At 34.5% G+C, this 20293-nt stretch overlaps 1 protein-coding gene across 5 annotated transcripts in view; it reads right to left on the reverse strand.

Annotated features, from left to right (window-relative positions):
* Positions 1-12551: 12551 nt before the first annotated feature.
* Positions 12552-20293, reverse strand: part of LOC115245503 (zinc finger MIZ domain-containing protein 1) — a 40363-nt gene continuing 32621 nt past the window's right edge. The window contains exons 2-10 of one of the 5 annotated variants that reach the window (XM_029823860.1): positions 19638-19936; positions 18657-18983; positions 17310-18383; positions 16860-17063; positions 16612-16754; positions 16048-16537; positions 15683-15916; positions 15399-15557; positions 12552-13781 (exon numbers count right to left, since the gene is read on the reverse strand). In XM_029823860.1, coding sequence (XP_029679720.1) covers positions 15423-15557; positions 15683-15916; positions 16048-16537; positions 16612-16754; positions 16860-17063; positions 17310-18383; positions 18657-18983; positions 19638-19727 — 2697 coding nt within the window. In that variant the 5' untranslated portion in view covers positions 19728-19936 and the 3' untranslated portion in view covers positions 12552-13781; positions 15399-15422. Of the gene's footprint in view, positions 15558-15682; positions 15917-16047; positions 16538-16611; positions 16755-16859; positions 17064-17309; positions 18384-18656; positions 18984-19534; positions 19937-20293 lie in introns of all 5 variants that reach the window. The other 4 variants (XM_029823864.1, XM_029823861.1, XM_029823865.1 and 1 more) reach the window with 4 other exon arrangements.

Genomic DNA, 20293 nt, shown 5'->3' on the forward strand with positions numbered 1-20293 from the left:
TATATTATATTGTATATGTGAGACTCTTTACACCGTAATAAGAAGGGTGTGCATGTGATATGACAGAGAGACGTGCCAGCGCGTGCACGCGCGCATAAATGTAGGATAGCGTGAATGAACACGGGAGGATCGTTTTGTTTGCGGCAAGAAGGGTATAATAGTAGAGAGAAATTTCGGCGCGGTGCCGCGCCGCGAAACCGACTGAAAATTTGTACGTTGGCGATGAATCTTTATACATATACATAGATATATATATATTAACGTATACATACGCGCTACATACGCGAACGATAGAATTAGGTTCTTAAACCGTATTTATATATAAGCGATACCTATCATGTCTTATTTTTACTTTTATTACCGCCACAATTGTGCTACGTTAATGTTCGTTGATAGCGGTAGTTGTGTGTACTGCTACTGTTATTATCATTACTTACTATCTTTACTATCGAGAGACGCCGTAATTATAAGAGATAGATGAAGGATTATGCTGCTAATTCTAAAGTTGACAGAAGGAAGAGGAGAAACACACATATATATATATTCACATACATATATATATATACATATATCAATATTGCTCTCCACGACTCGTATCTCGCATGGGGGGTACGCGTGTGCTATTCGCGCGACGCGATAGTTTCGAAATGTTTTACACGCGTCACGCCCCGCGACGAACAGGGTGGCGAAGAGAAAAGACTTTTTACGTCGATTATATAAAATCTGTTGGGATTTCTGCGATATATCTCCGTGATATTACTCGGACGCGTTGCGAGAATGGGGATCCAAAAAATTAACGAGCGGTGTAATATTCATTGTTTACTTTGTACATAGATAGAGAGAGAGAGAGAGAGAAAGGAAGAACACTACGTATGTATATATCAGGATGAAATGTATATTTCAATCGTATATACATACATACACGAACACACTTATGTACGCATATACATAATGATAATGATAGTAATAATAACGATATGCTAAGTATTATTATTCCAATTATTATTACTATTATTATCGCGCAATGATTATTCTGGTTAGGTTAATTTTTATTATTATTATTATTCTCGTATGTACATTTGTAACGGACTGAACGAGACGCGATGTGTATTTTTTGTACATGCACGAGAGGGACGGTACACATTATGCTGGAAGGATGGAGAGGGGAGGAAATCGCATTATAAGATTATATATTTCGCGTGAATCCATTTCGTTAATAATACTAATATCGCGGCGTGTTGTTATACTCCTTTCCTCTCCCGACACAGTCACGGAAAGCTAGTGTTTGTTACATAAGATAAATAGATTAGATTATTGCAGTTATACCATGCGGAGAAAATTGTATATCTATCTGCGATTATAACGCATGTCAGCCAATCAGCGGTGTAATAATATTGTAAGGAACAGTGAACTGGACGACTCCAGTGGCCAAGTAGGATCGCCGCAAGTATGGTGAATCTCTGATTTTTAATCAAGCTTTACGAAACACAGAATCAATGCATATCTCTTACGCGCGTACGTACGCGCGTTATCTACAATCTCGAATCGCTGTCACGATCGATGGCTCGCTTTCATTATCCGCTAATCATCGCCGATCCCTTTACAATAACGATAAATCAATTAGTCAAGAGAATGAACGTTGGAAAGCCGCATTCGCCAAAGGACTCCGCGCGAATCGCGATCACGGAGAATCGTCCAGTACACCAATAAGCGCAATATCCACCAAGTGTTCATTGAGTTTGGTAAACGAGGCGGCAAGAGGGCAGAGAGAACGGGAAGGGAGGACTCGTACGACGAGGATTATTGCTTCCTAATCACGTGAGGACAGAGGAACGCGGGAAGAGGAGAGAGAAATTGCGGGAGCACGAAAGCAACGTCAAGATAAAATGTCCAGATGAACCGAGTCGGTTTAAGACGGATTCCCCGCAAAGTACGATACAAGGGCCGCTGTACATATTAGACAATTGGCCACGAATATATAGAAAATTATTAAGGAAATATAGGAAATTCGATAAAAATTGTTCGTTAAACTTTAAACGAATTTCTTAAATATTTATTTTTATCGTTTCAACCCTATCGCATGAATTATATCCGAATATTAAGCAAGATTTTGCCTAGTAGCTCTGCGGTGATTACGATAAGTTTTAAACCGGCTTTGGCAACGAACAACATCACGTATTCGAGAAGAGTAACAGAGATGAAACAACTGTAATAAACAAAGATTTGGCTGTGTCAACGTCAGAATGTTTGAATTAATTTGGATGTATATATCGTTTCTTCTTTTATACTTTTAACATCTGAATCGAAAGATGACGAAAGTGAAAGAAAGAGCGAGAAAGAATGCGCATTAGTATCCAGGACAGAGTGAGATATTGCGAATGAATTAAAATAGATAAAGAGTGAAAAAGACAAAACGAGAGAGAGAGAGAGAGAGAGAGAGAGAAAATAGCGAAGGGCTTTTATTAAACTCATATCTTTATTGCAGATTTAACGTTAAACGATGGCTAAATGTCGCGAGAAAAAGTTTTATTACTAAAATAATAAACTTCCATATACGTTTCATATGAACAAATAGCTACTACATTTCACGTTAAATTTGTGATAAAATGAGTTTTATTGTGTTGTCGCGAGAAAGAGGAGAGGTTGTTTCGAAGCCGTACGTGGTTTATCGATCGTGCGAAGGATAGACGACATGCATACAATTCTATACATTTTCGATTGCTACGCGCGCGCGAATTGGAGAGAGAGATTCATCTTATTTCCATTTCTCAACCAAACACTAAATATGAACAAAAATCGAGCGAATATACAAAGTTGATGCCGCTTTTATAGACATTGGCGGTGATAACCATTTTCTAAGAATCTGAGAATGCAGGTGCGTATCGAAGGTGCAAAAGCGAAGGTTACTTTCCTTTGCCTCCTCCGACGCTATTCTATCTTACGCAGGAAACGCACTTTTTGATGATCATGTAGATGTCTTTTCAAAATTTTGATATCCATATATATACTATTACTATACAATGTACACCACTGAAGGTTAATATCCGCGCGACTGGACATTTGTATGCGTTTACAACTTTAGCAGCGAGCTCGGACTAATTGATACTCACACACGGAACCGTAGACTGCACGACTCATTTTTTGCAGAATGTCACAAAGTTGGACGGAATGCTTCGTCTCGTTAATGCGCGACAAAAGCGTTTAAATCAACGGAATTAAAGTGTGCGTTGGTGTATCATCGTCTTTTCATGCGGACCAGAATAGATAATTGCGAGGCAACCTAACGATTATCTTCTACATAGCTGTTCAGAAAGATGTACATCAGTAGCGACAATTATATTAGGAAGTAAAAATTCTTTTCTACAATAGAAATTTTATTTCAGAAACAAATCAGTCATAACTCTTCTGTGAACTTTTCTTATTATTTTTATTATTGATTAAATTTAGTGCAATTTAAATTATTAATAAAATGTAATATCTAAATGAACTAAAATGTTTAGATTAAAACGTTTAAGTTTTATATAAAAATAGGAGTTATCACATTCAATTTTTTTGTAGATAAAATATGTTTCAGTTTATTTAAAAAATAAAATTTTGATATTTTTATTATACATATATATAACATGCAATTTTTTAATATAAATTCTATAAAGTTGCTACTGTTATACATTTTTTAAAACATCTATATTCCTTTATATAATGGAATATTACGAAAGTAAAAAGCACTTTTGATTATTCGTCAGATTGGCGAATGGATATTACGATAGCTATAAAATGTGTATGAAATTGATCGTGATTTATAGTAAAGCTACACTATCTTTTTCCGCGAATCTTTCTCATTTCATGATCACACATGCCATCATCTTTCTCATTTTAACACGATATCCACGCGTATTTCATTCTTCTCGTCGCGAATGATTCGCACAATTCAGACTTCGAAATATGCAAAAATGTACACATGCTTTTGCAGTAAAACTTTATAAGACTGATAACAATGTTTTTATATGATTATAAAATAAACGGCAAGATGAAAAAAGATTTTCCCAAATTAAATTGCGTTTACATATTTGTAAGATCGTGTGATACGCTATGAAATTGTAGATTACGAGATTATTTCCTTTTCGATATATGGAGAGGAAGAGATTCTCTCTCAAATTTCAAATATTCACACAGCCGAACTTTTCTAAGAGAGCACGACGCAGCTTCGGCTTCGAAAGTACACCGTCTGTGTTAAATTTCGACAAATAGATCAAAATCACTCTAAATAAAAAATTCGCCGATCATAAAAAAAACACGCCGAATTGATTCTTTATCCCCAATATTTTTCACTCGATAGAGATCTGTATGTTTCGCGGAAAACAAAATTAGGGTGTCTCGAGCAAGACTATTTCGCTTTACAAAAATAGTGCCTTTTTTACTAAAGACTCTGTTATTTGTGCCAAGTCAAATCCAAAGGATCTGTAAGACACACTGCCAGATTGTACAGACTAGGAACCGAGAAAAGGATAAGAGATAGGGAGAGAGAGAGAGAGAGAGAGAGAGAGAGAGAGAGAGAGAGAAAGATAGAGAGAGAGAGAGAGAGAGAGAGAGAGAGAAAGATTGGGAGAGAGAATGTGAGCTAGAGTGCAAGCAAATGTGTGTGTCGCAAAGCGAGTTAGATGGAAGACTGAGAATCGGAGTACGAAAAGTTACATACGCGGAACGGACTTGATATTATTATAGAAAGGATCACCGCGATAGAGAGGAAAAAAAAAAACTTGGAATGATACAAGGAGCAAGGGCTTTTCTGATGATCGAGCGCGTGAATTGAAAATATACCGAGACAGTTTTTCGTCGTACATGCGACATGAGTGGACACGTATAAAGCGCGTACAATGTCGCGAAGAGTGTCCTCATTTACATATAAAACTTACCAGAATACCGCGGGACTAAAAAGAAAATGCCAAAAGTGTTCGACTAATTCAATTGCCGCCGTGGATCCCCGATTAGTATCTTACTATACATTATACATATATGACGGAAACGAGTAATCGATGTAAATATGTGCTAAAGAGGTTTAATATATAATTTTAATTACGGTTATATACACATATAAGAATTTATATATATATATAAAGAATATATATGTGAATATAGAGGAAGGAGAGCACTGTTCTCTTTATGATGCTCATTCATAAACGTGTTAACATCCAGCACGTCTTTGCAAAACTGAGTATATATATATTTACGCACACATACAAATATTGTATATTATTTACCCTCACGATATAAAAACCAGATGTATAACTCTAGCCCCTTGTACATATATATATATGTATACACGCATATACGTGTGTAATGTAACGTTAATACTAACAGAAAAAAAGCGCACCCTATTATTTTATAGAGATTATATTAGTTAAATGATAGTATTATTCCTGTTGCCCGAACAGTAGATGTATCGCATTACTGTCTAGAAGAGATAGCTCTATCTAGTATTTTTACTTTTTATTTTACCAAGAAATGTTAATATCACTATATTAATATGTGGTAATAATAATAATAATTATTATTACACTAAAATTAATGCTGTTTTTTATTATTACTATTGCTATTATTATTTTTTATTATGATAATATTATTATTTTATCATCGTAATTATTGCTCCAACTATTAATTTGATTATTATGATTAATTACTTTATTATTAGTATTAATTATTAATTATTATTATTTGTCGTTGTTATCAGCAACATCTCCACTATCATCATACATCGTTGTCATCGATATCACGTCGTTGTCATTGATACTGTTATCGTTATTTTAAAATTGTTTTGACACAAGTGCTATCAAATTATAATTATGATAATTTAGAAAATTTTTTTTTTTTTTTTCTATATCAATATTTTAAGCCATTTCTGAAAAAAATCATTCGATATGCTTATATATTATGCGTTCACTCAATCTTATCTCTATTTTATTTTTTTATTATGATTTTTATTCGTTTCATTGTAAGAAATCTTCAAATGTAATAACAAGCATGAAGCATGATTTAATTGATATTAATTTCTCTTCCTCTTTGACTTTAAAATCAGAGACCAAGAAACAGATTGCAACACTCGAAAAAATATCTTATTTATGCAATATTTTCGACAATATTGAGATTATTGAGTTTTACCAATGCATTTTTAAAATGCAGCCTAGGAAGCTATTAACTTTGTACGAAAATACATGCGTGATAAAAAAAATTCTTAAAAGTTTTTTTATCAAACATGAGATACAGTCACGACAAACTCGCTACACAACACGGTAGCTACACGTGTATTTTAAACGATGGAAAAAGTTTAAAACATTTTGAAAAATGTTTTCAAGCAAAATAATGTATTACAAATGCGCTGTAAACATTTTCGTATTAACAGAGACACGCTGCTGAGAGGCACATATTAAGCAGTAAATTTATTGTCTCTTCGCATTTTTCATACTTTATGATACACAGATTATTTTTTTATAATTTTTGTCATACATACTTGATCTCGTTTTATATATTTCTTGGATTTAATATATATGCATTATATAAAATGTGGAGAGTTCCGTATTCAGAATATTAATACCGTTTTAATTACCATTTTAGCATTTTTGCCTCTATTTATTGTTGTATCTTAGGGAAAAATAAATATTTCTTTATAATTGAAAAGAGAATTTGCTACGACACGATATTTCACGAGAGTAATATGTTTCTCACTGAGAAACTAGATGTATGAAATAGTTTATATAAAATCTTATAATATCATGTTCAGATAAATATAAATTGCAGGCTACACTTAAAAAAGATCAATAAAAAAACTCATTTATATTTATGTGTTTCTTTTTTTTCAATTTTGCTGGCTCGCAAAAGTTATCTCATATTTTTACAAACTTGTAATAAAATCAAACTTTATGTCGCGGTTATGTTTTGAGTGCGGATCTTTATTTACAGCTTAATAAATGCCGAATGTAGTTACCGCCTTTCTTCATATCTCTTCCCCATCCCTCAGTACTATCAGATGCGTGCGCGTGTGTGTTGATGACACGTAATACGTGCCTCAGCAATACGGAAGAGAATGTGTGATATAGTCCATTTATCTCTTGAATGTCAAGGTGGATGTCATCATAATTATCGATCATGATATAATTTGAGGTCTAACAGAAATTTCATTGTATTTTCGTAGAGCGCAACGTAATTTAAATCTGCTCTCCATACACACGATAACGATTTTATTTCTGGTATAATCAAAAACTCTTATTCCAAAATATTATAAAACTTTACCTATCACACAATTATAGAATTTTATTGACTTAATTATAATAGAAAGATATAAACAAAATTTTTTATTTCTTTAAAAAAAATATTTACTAATAAATAAATATATAATCCGTAAAAATTCGTAAAAATTTTCTTTCTCATATTTATAAATCCAGAAAATAGAGACAATTTGTTTTATTTATAAATGTTGAAATTATATCATGAGATATCGATTTTTGGAACGTCCATCTCACTCATGTTTCGCGCACCTCTCGGTAGAAAAGCAAGCGGGGCATTACGCGGCTTTCGTGGACAGCCTTTTGCTCAAAGCAAACGTTACCATACCATCGAGTACAAATTGATCTTGTACGCGAAAGCTCAACTTTCAAACCGGAGAATGGTAGAAGGAATAATGATGAATCAAACATAGCTTCGTCAAACAGTAAAGTACATACATGCGCGATTTAAATAAAGGTCAATCGGCTTGTAAACAATTATTGCAAATGTATGTTAGATTTATTTGCTTAAAATTTAACTTCTACCTTAATTTTTTTCGAATCAAATTTAATTGTAATTTATTGACTATCTGAATAATAATTCACAGACATTGAAAGATTATAGAACCATTAATAAGTTCATACATTTCAATATATTATTGGCATATAAAAATCTACAAATTTCTTGCGATATCGACAAAATTCAACGTGGCGTTTCAGGCATGAAAGGATAAAGTAGCCCAAGACAAGATCAGAGTGTACGCGATCGATTGTATATTAATTAGCGGCTAATATGTTGTTGCATATTCGAGATATCATATCCGCTTCGCGTGTTTATCGTGGTCGTTAAAATCAAGGAACCTGTTAACTGCAAAGATTTATATAACGTAGTTCTTCCTCGAGCGTATATATGAATGACGAGAAAAGGGAACCGGTTGAATAATATCAATTAATAAGATGATAAAAATGGAGAGAAATGTAAATAAATGGAGTTGCTGGCTGTGCTGTGTAATTGTTATAATGGCAATATGTTATATATATATATATATACATATATATATATAATATTAATATGTATACAGACGGATATATATACACCGATTTTGTGCGAGATCGATATTATCTTTAGATCGCGCGGAGATAAAAGTTGCTATTGCGATCAATTAGAGCGTTTAACTCGTTTTCGATCGAGTATAAAATTTTTTTAACATAAGTAAGTTAATTTTTTTTTTTTTTTTTCAACAATTTGCGGCAAAAAATAACAAAAAAATACGGCAATATAAATTGTTTGCATAAAAAATGATAATATATTATTAATATTATTATATAAACAAATATTGTTGAAAATATATAAACGTGTGTATGCTACAGAAATGTGTATTGTTTTTTTTCAATACTTAGTATAAGTAAATCGTACTCAGATTTTTTTTTTTTGGTCTATGAGAGAAATGAACGGATGTAACGATCACAGAGCGTTCGCAGCAGCAACTTGTCCGCGATATGTCGAATTTCTCAAATTAGGAAAGCATTTGTCTTAGTACGTGCGCGAATCGAAACTCGATCATACTGTATATTATTCAACGCATCCGCTCTTTTTGTACCAAACTCAATTTACTTAGCATTCATCATCAATCTGTCACAGCAAAGTCACTTGCGATTTGTATCTTTATAAAACACAGAAGACGAATACGACATGGTCCCGTAGTTCTCAGTGTTTCTTAAGCTTTTCGAGATCACAGAGGGATAATTTTTTATGCCGAATCTCCGTACGACTTTTCTATACAAACTCGAGCGCCGTAAAGACGTAAAGGGTACTAGGAGAACGTGTGATGGCAAACGTGTTGCGATACACACACGATATAAGCAACACGTAATTAAATGATCTAATTATATAGCATAGCAATGCGAGGAGGAGCGACTTGTAATACGGTTATCACTATGATGCATTTTTATCTAGTATATAAAAAGTTACTCGAACTTATAGAAATACTAGAAATACTTCTTCTAGACCATGGCGAAAACGCCTAAATGTTTCGATGGAGGTCGAGCCGCGGTGGGAGACGGTTTAAGAAACACTGCCATAGTTAATTACGGAATTTTAACACTAGTTAATTAGTGTTATATATTAAACACTAGCCTGTTCGCGTCGCCAAAAGGCGTAAAAAGGCGAATATGCGAAAAGTTCGCTTAGATAATCAATCGACATTTCCTTTTGCGTCGAATCTATTCATATATAGTGAAGAAAAAATGATAGAAAGACAGAGCGAGAGAGAGTTTTATTCAATTAAATTTTTTATTTTACCGAAGGAAATTCCTTTATCTCTGTTTTGAGAGACTACAAATCAATAATCCAGAGATAAGGGTTTACCATTTATTTTATATGGATCAATAGATATTTTCCGCTCATTTAACTTACCTCTCGTAAACTGCTGTTATTTTCGACTGATTCGAGCAGCCATTGCTCTCATCAAATCACTCATAATAAAATTATTAGATATTCTATGTCACGATATTTTAAATATGCCAAATACATGATTGATGCAACATGATTGTCTTTTTGTCAGCATAATTCATTTTTATTATGTGAAATAAAACCATTGTTTTGAATATCTCTCAAATTATTTTAATAATAACGTAATGAATACGTTCGATGGACGTGAAATAACGTGATGAAGATTGAACGTGTTCACTGCGAGCAGCACGGTATTTATCGTTTCGACGCAAAGGGTTAACAGATATCTGCCCGGTTAGCAGATTAAAGGATTAGCGCTGTTACGCACTGCCATTATATCTCGATAGAGTTATTATCAGATTTATATTGTGAGCGCCCTGATGAGGCGACGGGACCGCCTTTAATCACGAGACTTTCGTGTAAGTCGTGAACAGGTCGAGACCACAAAATGTTCATTTCTTTAAAATAGTCGATGGGGTGTGTTCACAGCCGTGTGTGAAAATGTTTGACTCTCTACGCCATTAAAATGTCTTTTCGATATATCATTAATTCGAGAATTTTTTTATTGTACTAAAAGTGCTGAAAGAGAGAAACTTCACTATTAGTTGATATGCAAAATGCGAATAAACGATATAATAATATAGTAATGATAAAAAATGACAGTGGGGCGTTGCTTTTTTGTGATTCGCCTCACGTGAAGCGATGATTGAGCTCATCCGACACTTCGGATATTATACGCGTAGATTATTGTCGTGCTTTACGCATACATGCTAAACCGTGTATAAACTTCCACAAGTCAACAGCCGATAGAGAAGCTGTCACGAGACAATATCGTAATGCTGACAGAAGTTTGGCATGAAAAAAAAAAAAAAAAAAAAATTTCATGTATCGCTTCGGAATGAAAACGGAATTAAAAAAGTGCCACAAAGAGAAATGCATGTCATATAATGTCAAACAAAAAAAAAAGTCATTCATCTCGAGAGCATCGCTCCGTTTTTATTTCGAATCTTCGTTTTAGCGAGTATATGAATATCTTATGTTTCTTAAAAGACACAGCGTGTACACAATGATCGATCGTTATCGAAGTGATTGTTAAAATCAAATGATAAACGCGGGGGAGAAGTGTTATAGCGGAATTGTTTCTGAACTTACGAAAAGGTGAGATATAAACTCGGATGTATGTCGGGCGATCCAAGTTCCATTGCGTGCAAATCCAGATGTGAAATACGTTGAGAGAACAAGCGCGTTCGTTAAGTAGCGATGCTCGACTGATCGTCGAGCGCGAAATACCGATTTTTTTGCGTAACGCTGCCAACTTCACGCGTCTGCCACGAGATTCGCAGTGAAGTAAATTGTTAATTTGCAAGATATAGACGAAATAGAAAAAAGGGAAGAAATGAATTGCAAATAATTAGTCTTTATATTATGTGCGCAAAATGCTTGACGATTAATTTTATTTTTATCAAATCGAGAGTGAAAGAACGATAGAGAGAGAGAGAGAGAGAAAGAGAAAGAGAGAAAGAGAGAAGCGCGCCTGGGGCGTGTGTATGTGTATATATGCGCGCGCGTATGTATCGAGAAAACGAGAGAAAGAGAAAGAGAGAGGAAAAAAGAAAAAGGCAGAAATTTCACAGCAACGGCGTTCATTCTCTTCGACAACCATATGCAATATAAAATTGAGTATACAGAGCAAAGCAGCGAAAACCATCTGTCCTAGTCCTAGTATTCGAACTCTCATCACCATAATTTATAACCGATTTCAATTTAAATCTAATAAAACGATGTTATATAATACCAAATCATTGTTCATGTGTTTTTTTTCTCAATTACTGTCGTCAATAAACTGTTTCCCCTAAAATTTTTTTACAATTTTATCTTTAAAATAATCCTTTATTTAATCCTCTATTTATATAATTAGCATCTTGGTAATTTTTTAAACCAAATAAAAATCTCAAATCTGGCTTGATACGTGCGTCTATTATATCGCAACACCTAATAGATAATTATCATTCCTTTTTTCTTTACCCCCATTTTTTACAGGATATCCAGGATAAAAGAACGAGAGATATATTAGTATTTTCAATGGTTTGTATATATGTGTGTACACTATATATATATATATATACTTTTTATGTACATTATCTAATAATGGAGCTTGTGCGATCGGTATAGCCGATACACCATGAGTCGATACGATTATCTTACATGAAAATATTTTGTTTCGTTATTACAACTTTCCAGGCCTTCGACAAGAGTCTCATAATCCACGGTCGTTTAATTTGTTCGCAGAGCATTGTAAAATGAAATTATATAGGCCTCTCCTAACGATAGATAAATAGATATTGTAATCTTAGAGCCAGAGAGATTTTTGTAGGAATTTCGTTAAACAATAATATATCATTCCAGATATTACTGCAATAAATTCACGAAAAGCAACATATAATCTCAACTGCCGGCCCGCTAATGAAAAAAAAGGGAAAAAAAAAGAAAAAAAAATCAAGACACTAAAATAGACTCTCAATGATTGCATATGATTTTTTGACAGTAACATCTACATATTTTTCCCCACGCAACTATCACGTTATGTAAATTATTATACAATTATAACTGACAAATTCTGTCGTTACGTTCAATTTATTCACTTTCGTTATCATTTCTCGCGAAATACCTATAAATCTCAACGACTCTCATAAACTAAGTGTATTGTGTATTTTAGGGGTATTATTAGCTAAGTATAGGTAAACATTGCCTATGTACAATCGCAACAATGTTGCGTATACTACTTTTTCTTGGCAATCCTAAGTAAAGCTTACAGTTTGAATAAACTTTTTTAGGTAATTATGTTTTTTTTTTATCAAGTAAGAGAGTAATAATTCTATTAGAAATAACAGTACAATATTTGACTGTACTTGTTATCGTCAGCCATTCATCAGCCATTTACACGTTACATTCCCTAGTTTAAGGTATTCTCATATATCTCGTGTATGTTTTGGTTCTCTGAGAAATAATTAGGAGAATTATTTTGCTATATTATAACTGGCCAATAAGTATATATCTGCCATTTTTCTTATATTATTATTCTATTTATCATATATACAAATAATATACAATAGTCGCGCTTAATACAAGTAATATTAAAATCTAAATTTTAATAATGTTATAGTAGTTATATGAATAGAAACTTGACTGTGTGTCTATAATCCTTCACTGTGCGCTTGCGCGTTGCACACACTGGAATATAAATACATCTTTATATAAAATCTGTATAATCTATACGTGTCGCGCTCTTTAAGTATTATATATATCTTCTCTTTTAATCACAAAAGATACAATGTTTATAACCACTACACAAGCAGGGGGCCTTGGGCGGTATCACTCTGGCAGTATCTTTTCATATATATATATACGGATATATCTGATTTATACGTTTTTATTAAACGACAAATCAGGTTTATCGCTAGATTGTGTAAGAAGATATACAGAATTTATTTTCGCATGCTGAATTATTGCAATTGCGATCATAATTGTCCTGTGCAAATAATAAGTTTAAGCGCGCCTGTACATAATTATTCTGCAATATATTTCTCCCATGAAAAGTTTTGATTCTTCCTCTCCTTATGTAAGATTTGATTATACGTGGATTATATAGTGCACGATTTCTTAAGGCCTTGCGTAAATATTGCTATTAACTTTCTGCAGAATTTAAATCTTTCGCTCTTCACAACCGACATATTTTCTGAAAAATAGATCTTATCACGAATATAATGAAAAGTTTACTTAGCGGCCAATAACCGATGCAGTTTTCCTCCGCAAATCGATAATAACAGTAAGTGTAATTGTAAAAAACATATAAAAATATATTAACCTAATGAAAATAGTTCACACGTATACATCATACAAAAATGTAGCTGTTTATAGAAAGTCAATCCAAAATACACATATATCGATACATATCAAAATGTGAAAATAAATTCTATATGTGAAAATATGTTGATGTATCTTCAGAGGTTGGCAACATTAAAAAAGCGTAGAAAACTTACCTTCCTCCTCCTCGTCAAGGTTTTAAATCTTGTCTAAAATAGAAAATTGTGATGTCAAAATATCCTTATTGGTAAACAAAATTTTTCAAATAATACGCTTTACATATTCAATGTATGATCCAAAATTAAATAGATAAACATATGTAACATTTCTGCATATAATGTTAGGATATTTTTAAAACAATAAGATTATTAGACTTTGAAAAGCACTATGTAAATCAATCTCATGTCTTTCGTTTTATCTTGCATTTTATATCTGTAATCTGTTTCTTTTTATCTCGGGAGATACATCACGTGTGTAGTTATTAAATTTCCAGTGTGAAGCCCGATATCCCCTAGTTTTATTCACTTCCATCTGTTACTACAATCTAAAGGAAAGGAACACTATATGCATAATATCCATCAATAGGCGAGATATTCCCAACAGATGAATACCTTACTTATTTCGATTAAAATTATTTACAAAAGTAGGTCTGTACAGTTATCTTTCTCTTGCGACATAGGTCTATCATAACCTTGAATGCAAATAGACCGGTTTTCGAGCACAAAGATCTCATTGCAAGAACAGCGAATTTAAATGCGTAATTTGTAAATTTAATGTAAATGTAAATTTAGTTGCGATATTTAAATGAGCATAGCATAATTTTTCTCTCAAGTAAATATTCGAAACGATTCAAACTAAAAGTCTTCTTTCTATTAAATAGTTAATAAACAATAGTTAACATACTATCTATATGTAGAAAAATGCATCTTAAAGTAAACTCAAAATATTAATGAATTTTTAATAAACATTTTCTATCGATCATTATCATCCTTCATAATGGCTTGTAACATAATCTGAGAGAATATTTTGCTATAATACTAGTAATTTAAAATGCAATTTCAAAATCATTCTTAGAATATCTTCTTGGTTTGTTATTAAACACATTTAAAGACTTATAGCGAATTCGGTTGGATGCACCAATGCATTACAGATTATTGTAAAAAATTTACAATATAAGCATAATTAATGAAAACATTAAGATAATTAATATTAATGTATGAGTTATCATTAATAATATTGAAGAGCAATAACAATAGCTCTTCATATTAATAATTTTACTTTTTTAATTATTATGCCATTATAAATTTGTGTACAATAATCTTTATATGCATCAGTGCGTACTAGCATCCAACCGAAATTCGCTAATACTTTTCGTAATTTAATATAATATGGATGCAGAAAGAATAAAGTGCTGTTTATGCAATAATATCTTTATCGCAAGTACTAGTATGGTGTTTACCGTGTTATTGTTAAAAATCGTTTCTTTAATCCTAGCACTTTAACCTTAGCTTCAATAGGAATATTATAATTATAACTAATATTATTTGTACCATTGATTAGGTGAGAGCACCTAGTGACCCCGATAAAATTTAAATTTCTTCATCGCAAATGCTCGCATCTAATAGACTTTCGAGTAGTCTTTTCTCGTATCAGAGAGTCAGAAATTGGGTATTTTGCGCAACTCGTTTGAGCTCATAGAACCTTGACAAATTTGCACAAAAATAGCCAGAATTTGCAATGAGATGCCAACTCTCTCATCATCCCTCTCACATTATTACAAAGTGGGGGTCATAGTTTGATTACATCTTTACAAGATATCCACTCGCCTCTTATTTCTCTTCTTTTTCTTCTTATTCAAAGAGTGCCAATATGTCATCGCTGGACGAAGGGTTACCGCTGCTGGCGCCACTACTAGGCGGAGTGTTTAGATCCGGTGGATCTAGATACGAGAGCAGTTCCATTGCGTCCACATTGTCTGGCAAGAGCTATAACAAGAGACAACACGTTGTTAAATGAATTTTTTAATAAGCCCTATAATCAGATTTAAGAAATATTTCAGTTTACCGCAACAGACATGATGCAGTTATTTGACACGATGCAATATACTTACATTTAATGCTTCTTGACCGGTACCTTCCCCGTCTATAACTGCAGCGGGATCGAAATTCAAATCCGATGGTATGTCGGTCGCGCTGTCATTATTTATATTCGTATTGCCGGAGGTGTTATGATTTCCCGTAGATTCTTGCGATGCAGGTGGAACGCTCGGCGGACCGCTGGCTCCACCAGCCGGCGTATGAGGGGTAGATTGCGGAGTGTGCGGCGTATGTGGGGTATGCGGCATCTGTAATACACATATATATAACAAACGTCACACATACACACATTTAACATTGTCGAATTTTGCCATCATTTCTTTGCGTCTATATCACTATTATAGTTAGAATACAATCGATATATTGCAGCGAAACATACCTGATCGTTGAGTGACTTCTCCATAGCATTGAGAGGATCTAAAGAGTTAACGGATTCATTTAAGTGCGACAGTGGACCAGCTCCACTGACATAATCATTATTGCCGATAGTATTTGTCCCAGAGTTTATCTCATATGTTCCACCCGACGTGTTCCGGTGGTTTATGCTATTATTCGCATATGTGGAAGATGCATTGTTTATCATCGAGCCGCTTACAATACTGTTCATATCGGGCGGTATATAAGGACTCATAGCTTGATTCATGTCCCAATTGTTCATAGTGGGCATATTCATACTGCCCGGCGACATAGCCTTGGTCGTTCTTTTACAATCGTTCTCTTCCTCGGACTTAATACCAGTTAAGTTCTTCGCGGGTTTCCAATTAGCGAGCGAGTCTATCGTTACCTCATCAACTTCCGTGGCATTTAATGTATTCAAAATGCTCCACATATATTGATCAACTTCTAAGCCTTCTAGCTGCGCAGGTTTCCTGTAAAAAACATGTAATAATTTATTTGTGTTCATTTTTTCCGTCAGAATTCTCAGCAATTTAGTCATACTTACGTGCATACTGGACATCTCCAGCTACCTCGTTCACAGTTTAATTGCAAATATGATTCCAAATCAAAACACTGTATATGCTTGCACTCGTGTCCTCTAGCTGGCAGTGTAATGCGTTTGAAAGTGATAGGACATTTTAAAGGTACCTAAAAATAACAAGATACGCATGACTCTTTTCTCTTAAATCATAATATATTGCATTAAAATTTCGGAATCAAACAAAAACTGCAAAATGTCTTTGTAAATTTTACCTTTAGTGCTGTTTGTTCCACTACATCTTTCTCCGACTGTATACCATTGTTCGTCAATGTATTATTGAAATTTCTTTTGATTTTTGTTACACAATGCTCTGCCGTCAAGAGCCTTTTACGTAGTAATCCATGTAATACACTTCGTACACTGGGCCGATGAACCAGTTGGAGTACGAATAGATGCGACTGTAAATGGTCATTCATCTACATACATCAACAGGAAGGAAAAAAATAAAAAAAACTTAAAAAAAAAATAAAAATAAATATTTTATGTCCGGGTACCAGATAAATAATGTATATTTTTTCACAGATAATATATTTGATTAAGCACATTAGATGACTATTTATATAAAGCGAAAACGTTCCCGAACATGTCGAGAGAATATCTCTGTATTTCCGAAATTATGTAAACGGCAAAAATTTTTTAATTATTGATGTCCTCGAACTTACACAACAGCATGCGGATACGGTAATCTGTATTGTGTTCCTTCCTGGCTGACAGACGTCTTTCAAGTAGAGGGGCTTGTGGGAAGTCTTATTCTCCCCGCGATCGATCACGAGAGGAGTCGCATTAACGGAAACTTGCACACTCGCCGGCCAATTGGTGTTCATTAGCCTGTCCTCATGGTGGAAACATTTGAGCTGCAGCTCAAGATCCGACCGCCACGCGAGTGTTTGATGTACCGTGGGCTTCAGTTGAAATACGTGATTGCTAACAGCCAAATTGTGCTCTAGACGGAAGGGCGGAAGAATAATGCCATCTCTCACGGGGAATGTTAGTCTCAATTCATCATCTGGAATAAACGGTAGCATTTGTATGTATATAATATAATTTGTCAAAGTAAAAAAAGTAAATATAACTCTAAATATATACTCACTATTTTGAATGCTGACCGGCGACTTTATTTCATTGAAATTAGGCTTGATATCCGGATTTGGACTGATGTAAGGCGGCATGCTAGTGGCAGGTGTTAACGGAGGCGTCGGATTACCGGGAATGGGACTGTGCTGATAGTTCACATTGCCCCCATTCGTCGATCTCATTGACGCTACATCCTGCTGATATTGACTGGTCGCTACGGTGGACGCGCCGTACGACGCGTTACCGCCGCCGTATCCCGTGTTCGGTTGATGACCGACGAACTGATTGCCGACGGAGGTGGGTGGGACCATGCAAACACCGTTATTGCCGTAGCTATATTGGTTCGCGGCGGCCGTCTGAGACGCGGTATTGTAAGCCGGCGCTGTTTGTCTCATATTCGTCGCTCGTATCATTGCGCCGGGCCCGAAACCGGCCGCCGTGGGATGCATGTTTTGCATAGGCTGATACTGCTGCTGAAAGTTCGGTCTCACAGCAGTAGGATAGTTGGTCGGGTATTGCGACGCTGTCATTCCGTTGAAGCCCTGCTGCATAGCCGCTGGATTCTGATTCGGGTACGGAACCTGTTGCCGCTTTTGTGCCATGTGCATGGTCGGGTTCGGATAGGGCGCTAGTCTTCGCGGATAGCCTTGATGTGGCTGACCCTAAAAGCACGAAAGTCTATATTATCCAGAGGAGCAAACAAACGCGCCTTTTTTTCAACCGAACTGCTTTGACACAAGTTAAAAATAATTTAAGTATGGAAAATAACGATACAAAATATTTATACAAAATATTCCAATAGTAAGTGATGCTTCATATAACCAGAGGTATATAAAAGTAGAGAAACCTAACTCATGAGTTATTGTCTTTTAGCGAATCATACGGTAGAACACAAAAAAAATGCAGTTAAATACATTTAGATTGTCTAGACATACCTGCAGCTTGTTCATTTGCATGTTGTTGGGTCCCATCATGTTGTTCATAGCCATGTTACCCATGTTGCTCATGGAGTTCATGGGTGTCATTGCGTTCATAGCATTCATACTATTCATACCGTTCATGCCTCCCATCGTCATAGGATTCATCGAGTTCATGCCACTCATACTGTTCATCGAATTCATGGAATTCATAGTGTGCATCGGGCTCATCGTGCCCATGCCGTTAAAGTTGTTCATCGCGACTGGCCCCATTCCTGCCATTGGTCCTCTTTGGCCGTACCCCAAGTTGTACGGTTGGGGGGGCATTCCGTGTTGGCTCTGCATCTAGTAATAACAATCGACACATTTTTAATTACAAGTTCATCAAAGTTCTAAACGAAATGAAAATCACCTCACGCGAAAGGTGCAAAATGTCGCGAAGTGTACAGATGCTAAAGTAACAAAACATTTTGTTACGTAATTATAAGAAATTAATTTTCTTACAAATAACCTCTTTTTTAATGAATAATAACTTAATAAATCACAATGGAAACTATAGTTAAAAATTCATCTGTTTAGCATGTTACCGAATCCTTGAAACAAAAAAGCTGAGTACTTATAATAAATACTTATAATTCATAAATTATAGTGCTCTTCTTCTTGCAAAATATTGTAAAAAACAAAAATTAGCCACCATAATAACAAGATTGCATCAGAATAAAAAGAAATGTCTAACATTGCTTTTTTCCTTGGTTTTTTTTTTTTTTTTAAGTAAAGTATCAGGATAAAATATAAATTTTTCTCCATACATTATGTTTCTCTTGATTTTACTTAAAAAAAACGGCAATGGAAACATTTGTAAGAAATGATGTATCGATTTCATCAATTCGTGTTACCTTACTATACTCTAGATGATATAAACGCTCTATGTAACGTATGAATCAGGATTCTCCCTAGTCGCGTCATTGATAACGTCATGAGAGCTCGTCAAACATTTACTTGATTGAATTGCGCGGGGATATCCTGGCGGTCCTGCATGGCCACCACGCTGGCAGTGGCGGTGGCCGTAGCGGAGGCAGCTGCTACCATCGCCGCGACACGAAGTGGCGAACCACCCCTCCCGTTTTGGGGTGGCACTGTGCTATGAGCCGGATGATAACGGCTGCACCCCAACGCCGATCACCGCCGTTGTTGATAGAGTCGTATCAGCGCCAATCCTTGGAGGAAAAAGCTTTCTCTCTCTATACACGATAACCAGCCTTCACGAGGTAGATGCGAACGCGCGGCTTATTGGCGCACTGAAACAGAAAGCATGACTCATCTTAACACCCTCCGTGAGATAAAATTATCTTTTTGGAGAATCACAGTGTTGTGTATTGGTGATCGTTATAGAAATAACAGTGTCTTAGAAACTGCGAAGTTGGCGTATCGGGCGAGTAGTAAAGTATGATGCAATCGTACGATTGACGTTTCAACACTATATTTTAGTCTTCGTTTCTACAACTTTAATAGTAAAATATATACTAATATTATAATTATATATATACATATTATATTATATAATTTATTTTAACTGTTTAATATAGAAAATCATTGTCTAAATAAAATTATAATAATAAAAAATATCAAAATCAATCATTTTTATTACATAGAAT

The sequence above is a fragment of the Formica exsecta genome, unplaced genomic scaffold, assembly GCF_003651465.1.
Source record: "Formica exsecta isolate Colony F162 unplaced genomic scaffold, ASM365146v1 scaffold98, whole genome shotgun sequence".
Taxonomy (NCBI): Eukaryota; Metazoa; Arthropoda; class Insecta; order Hymenoptera; family Formicidae; genus Formica; species Formica exsecta.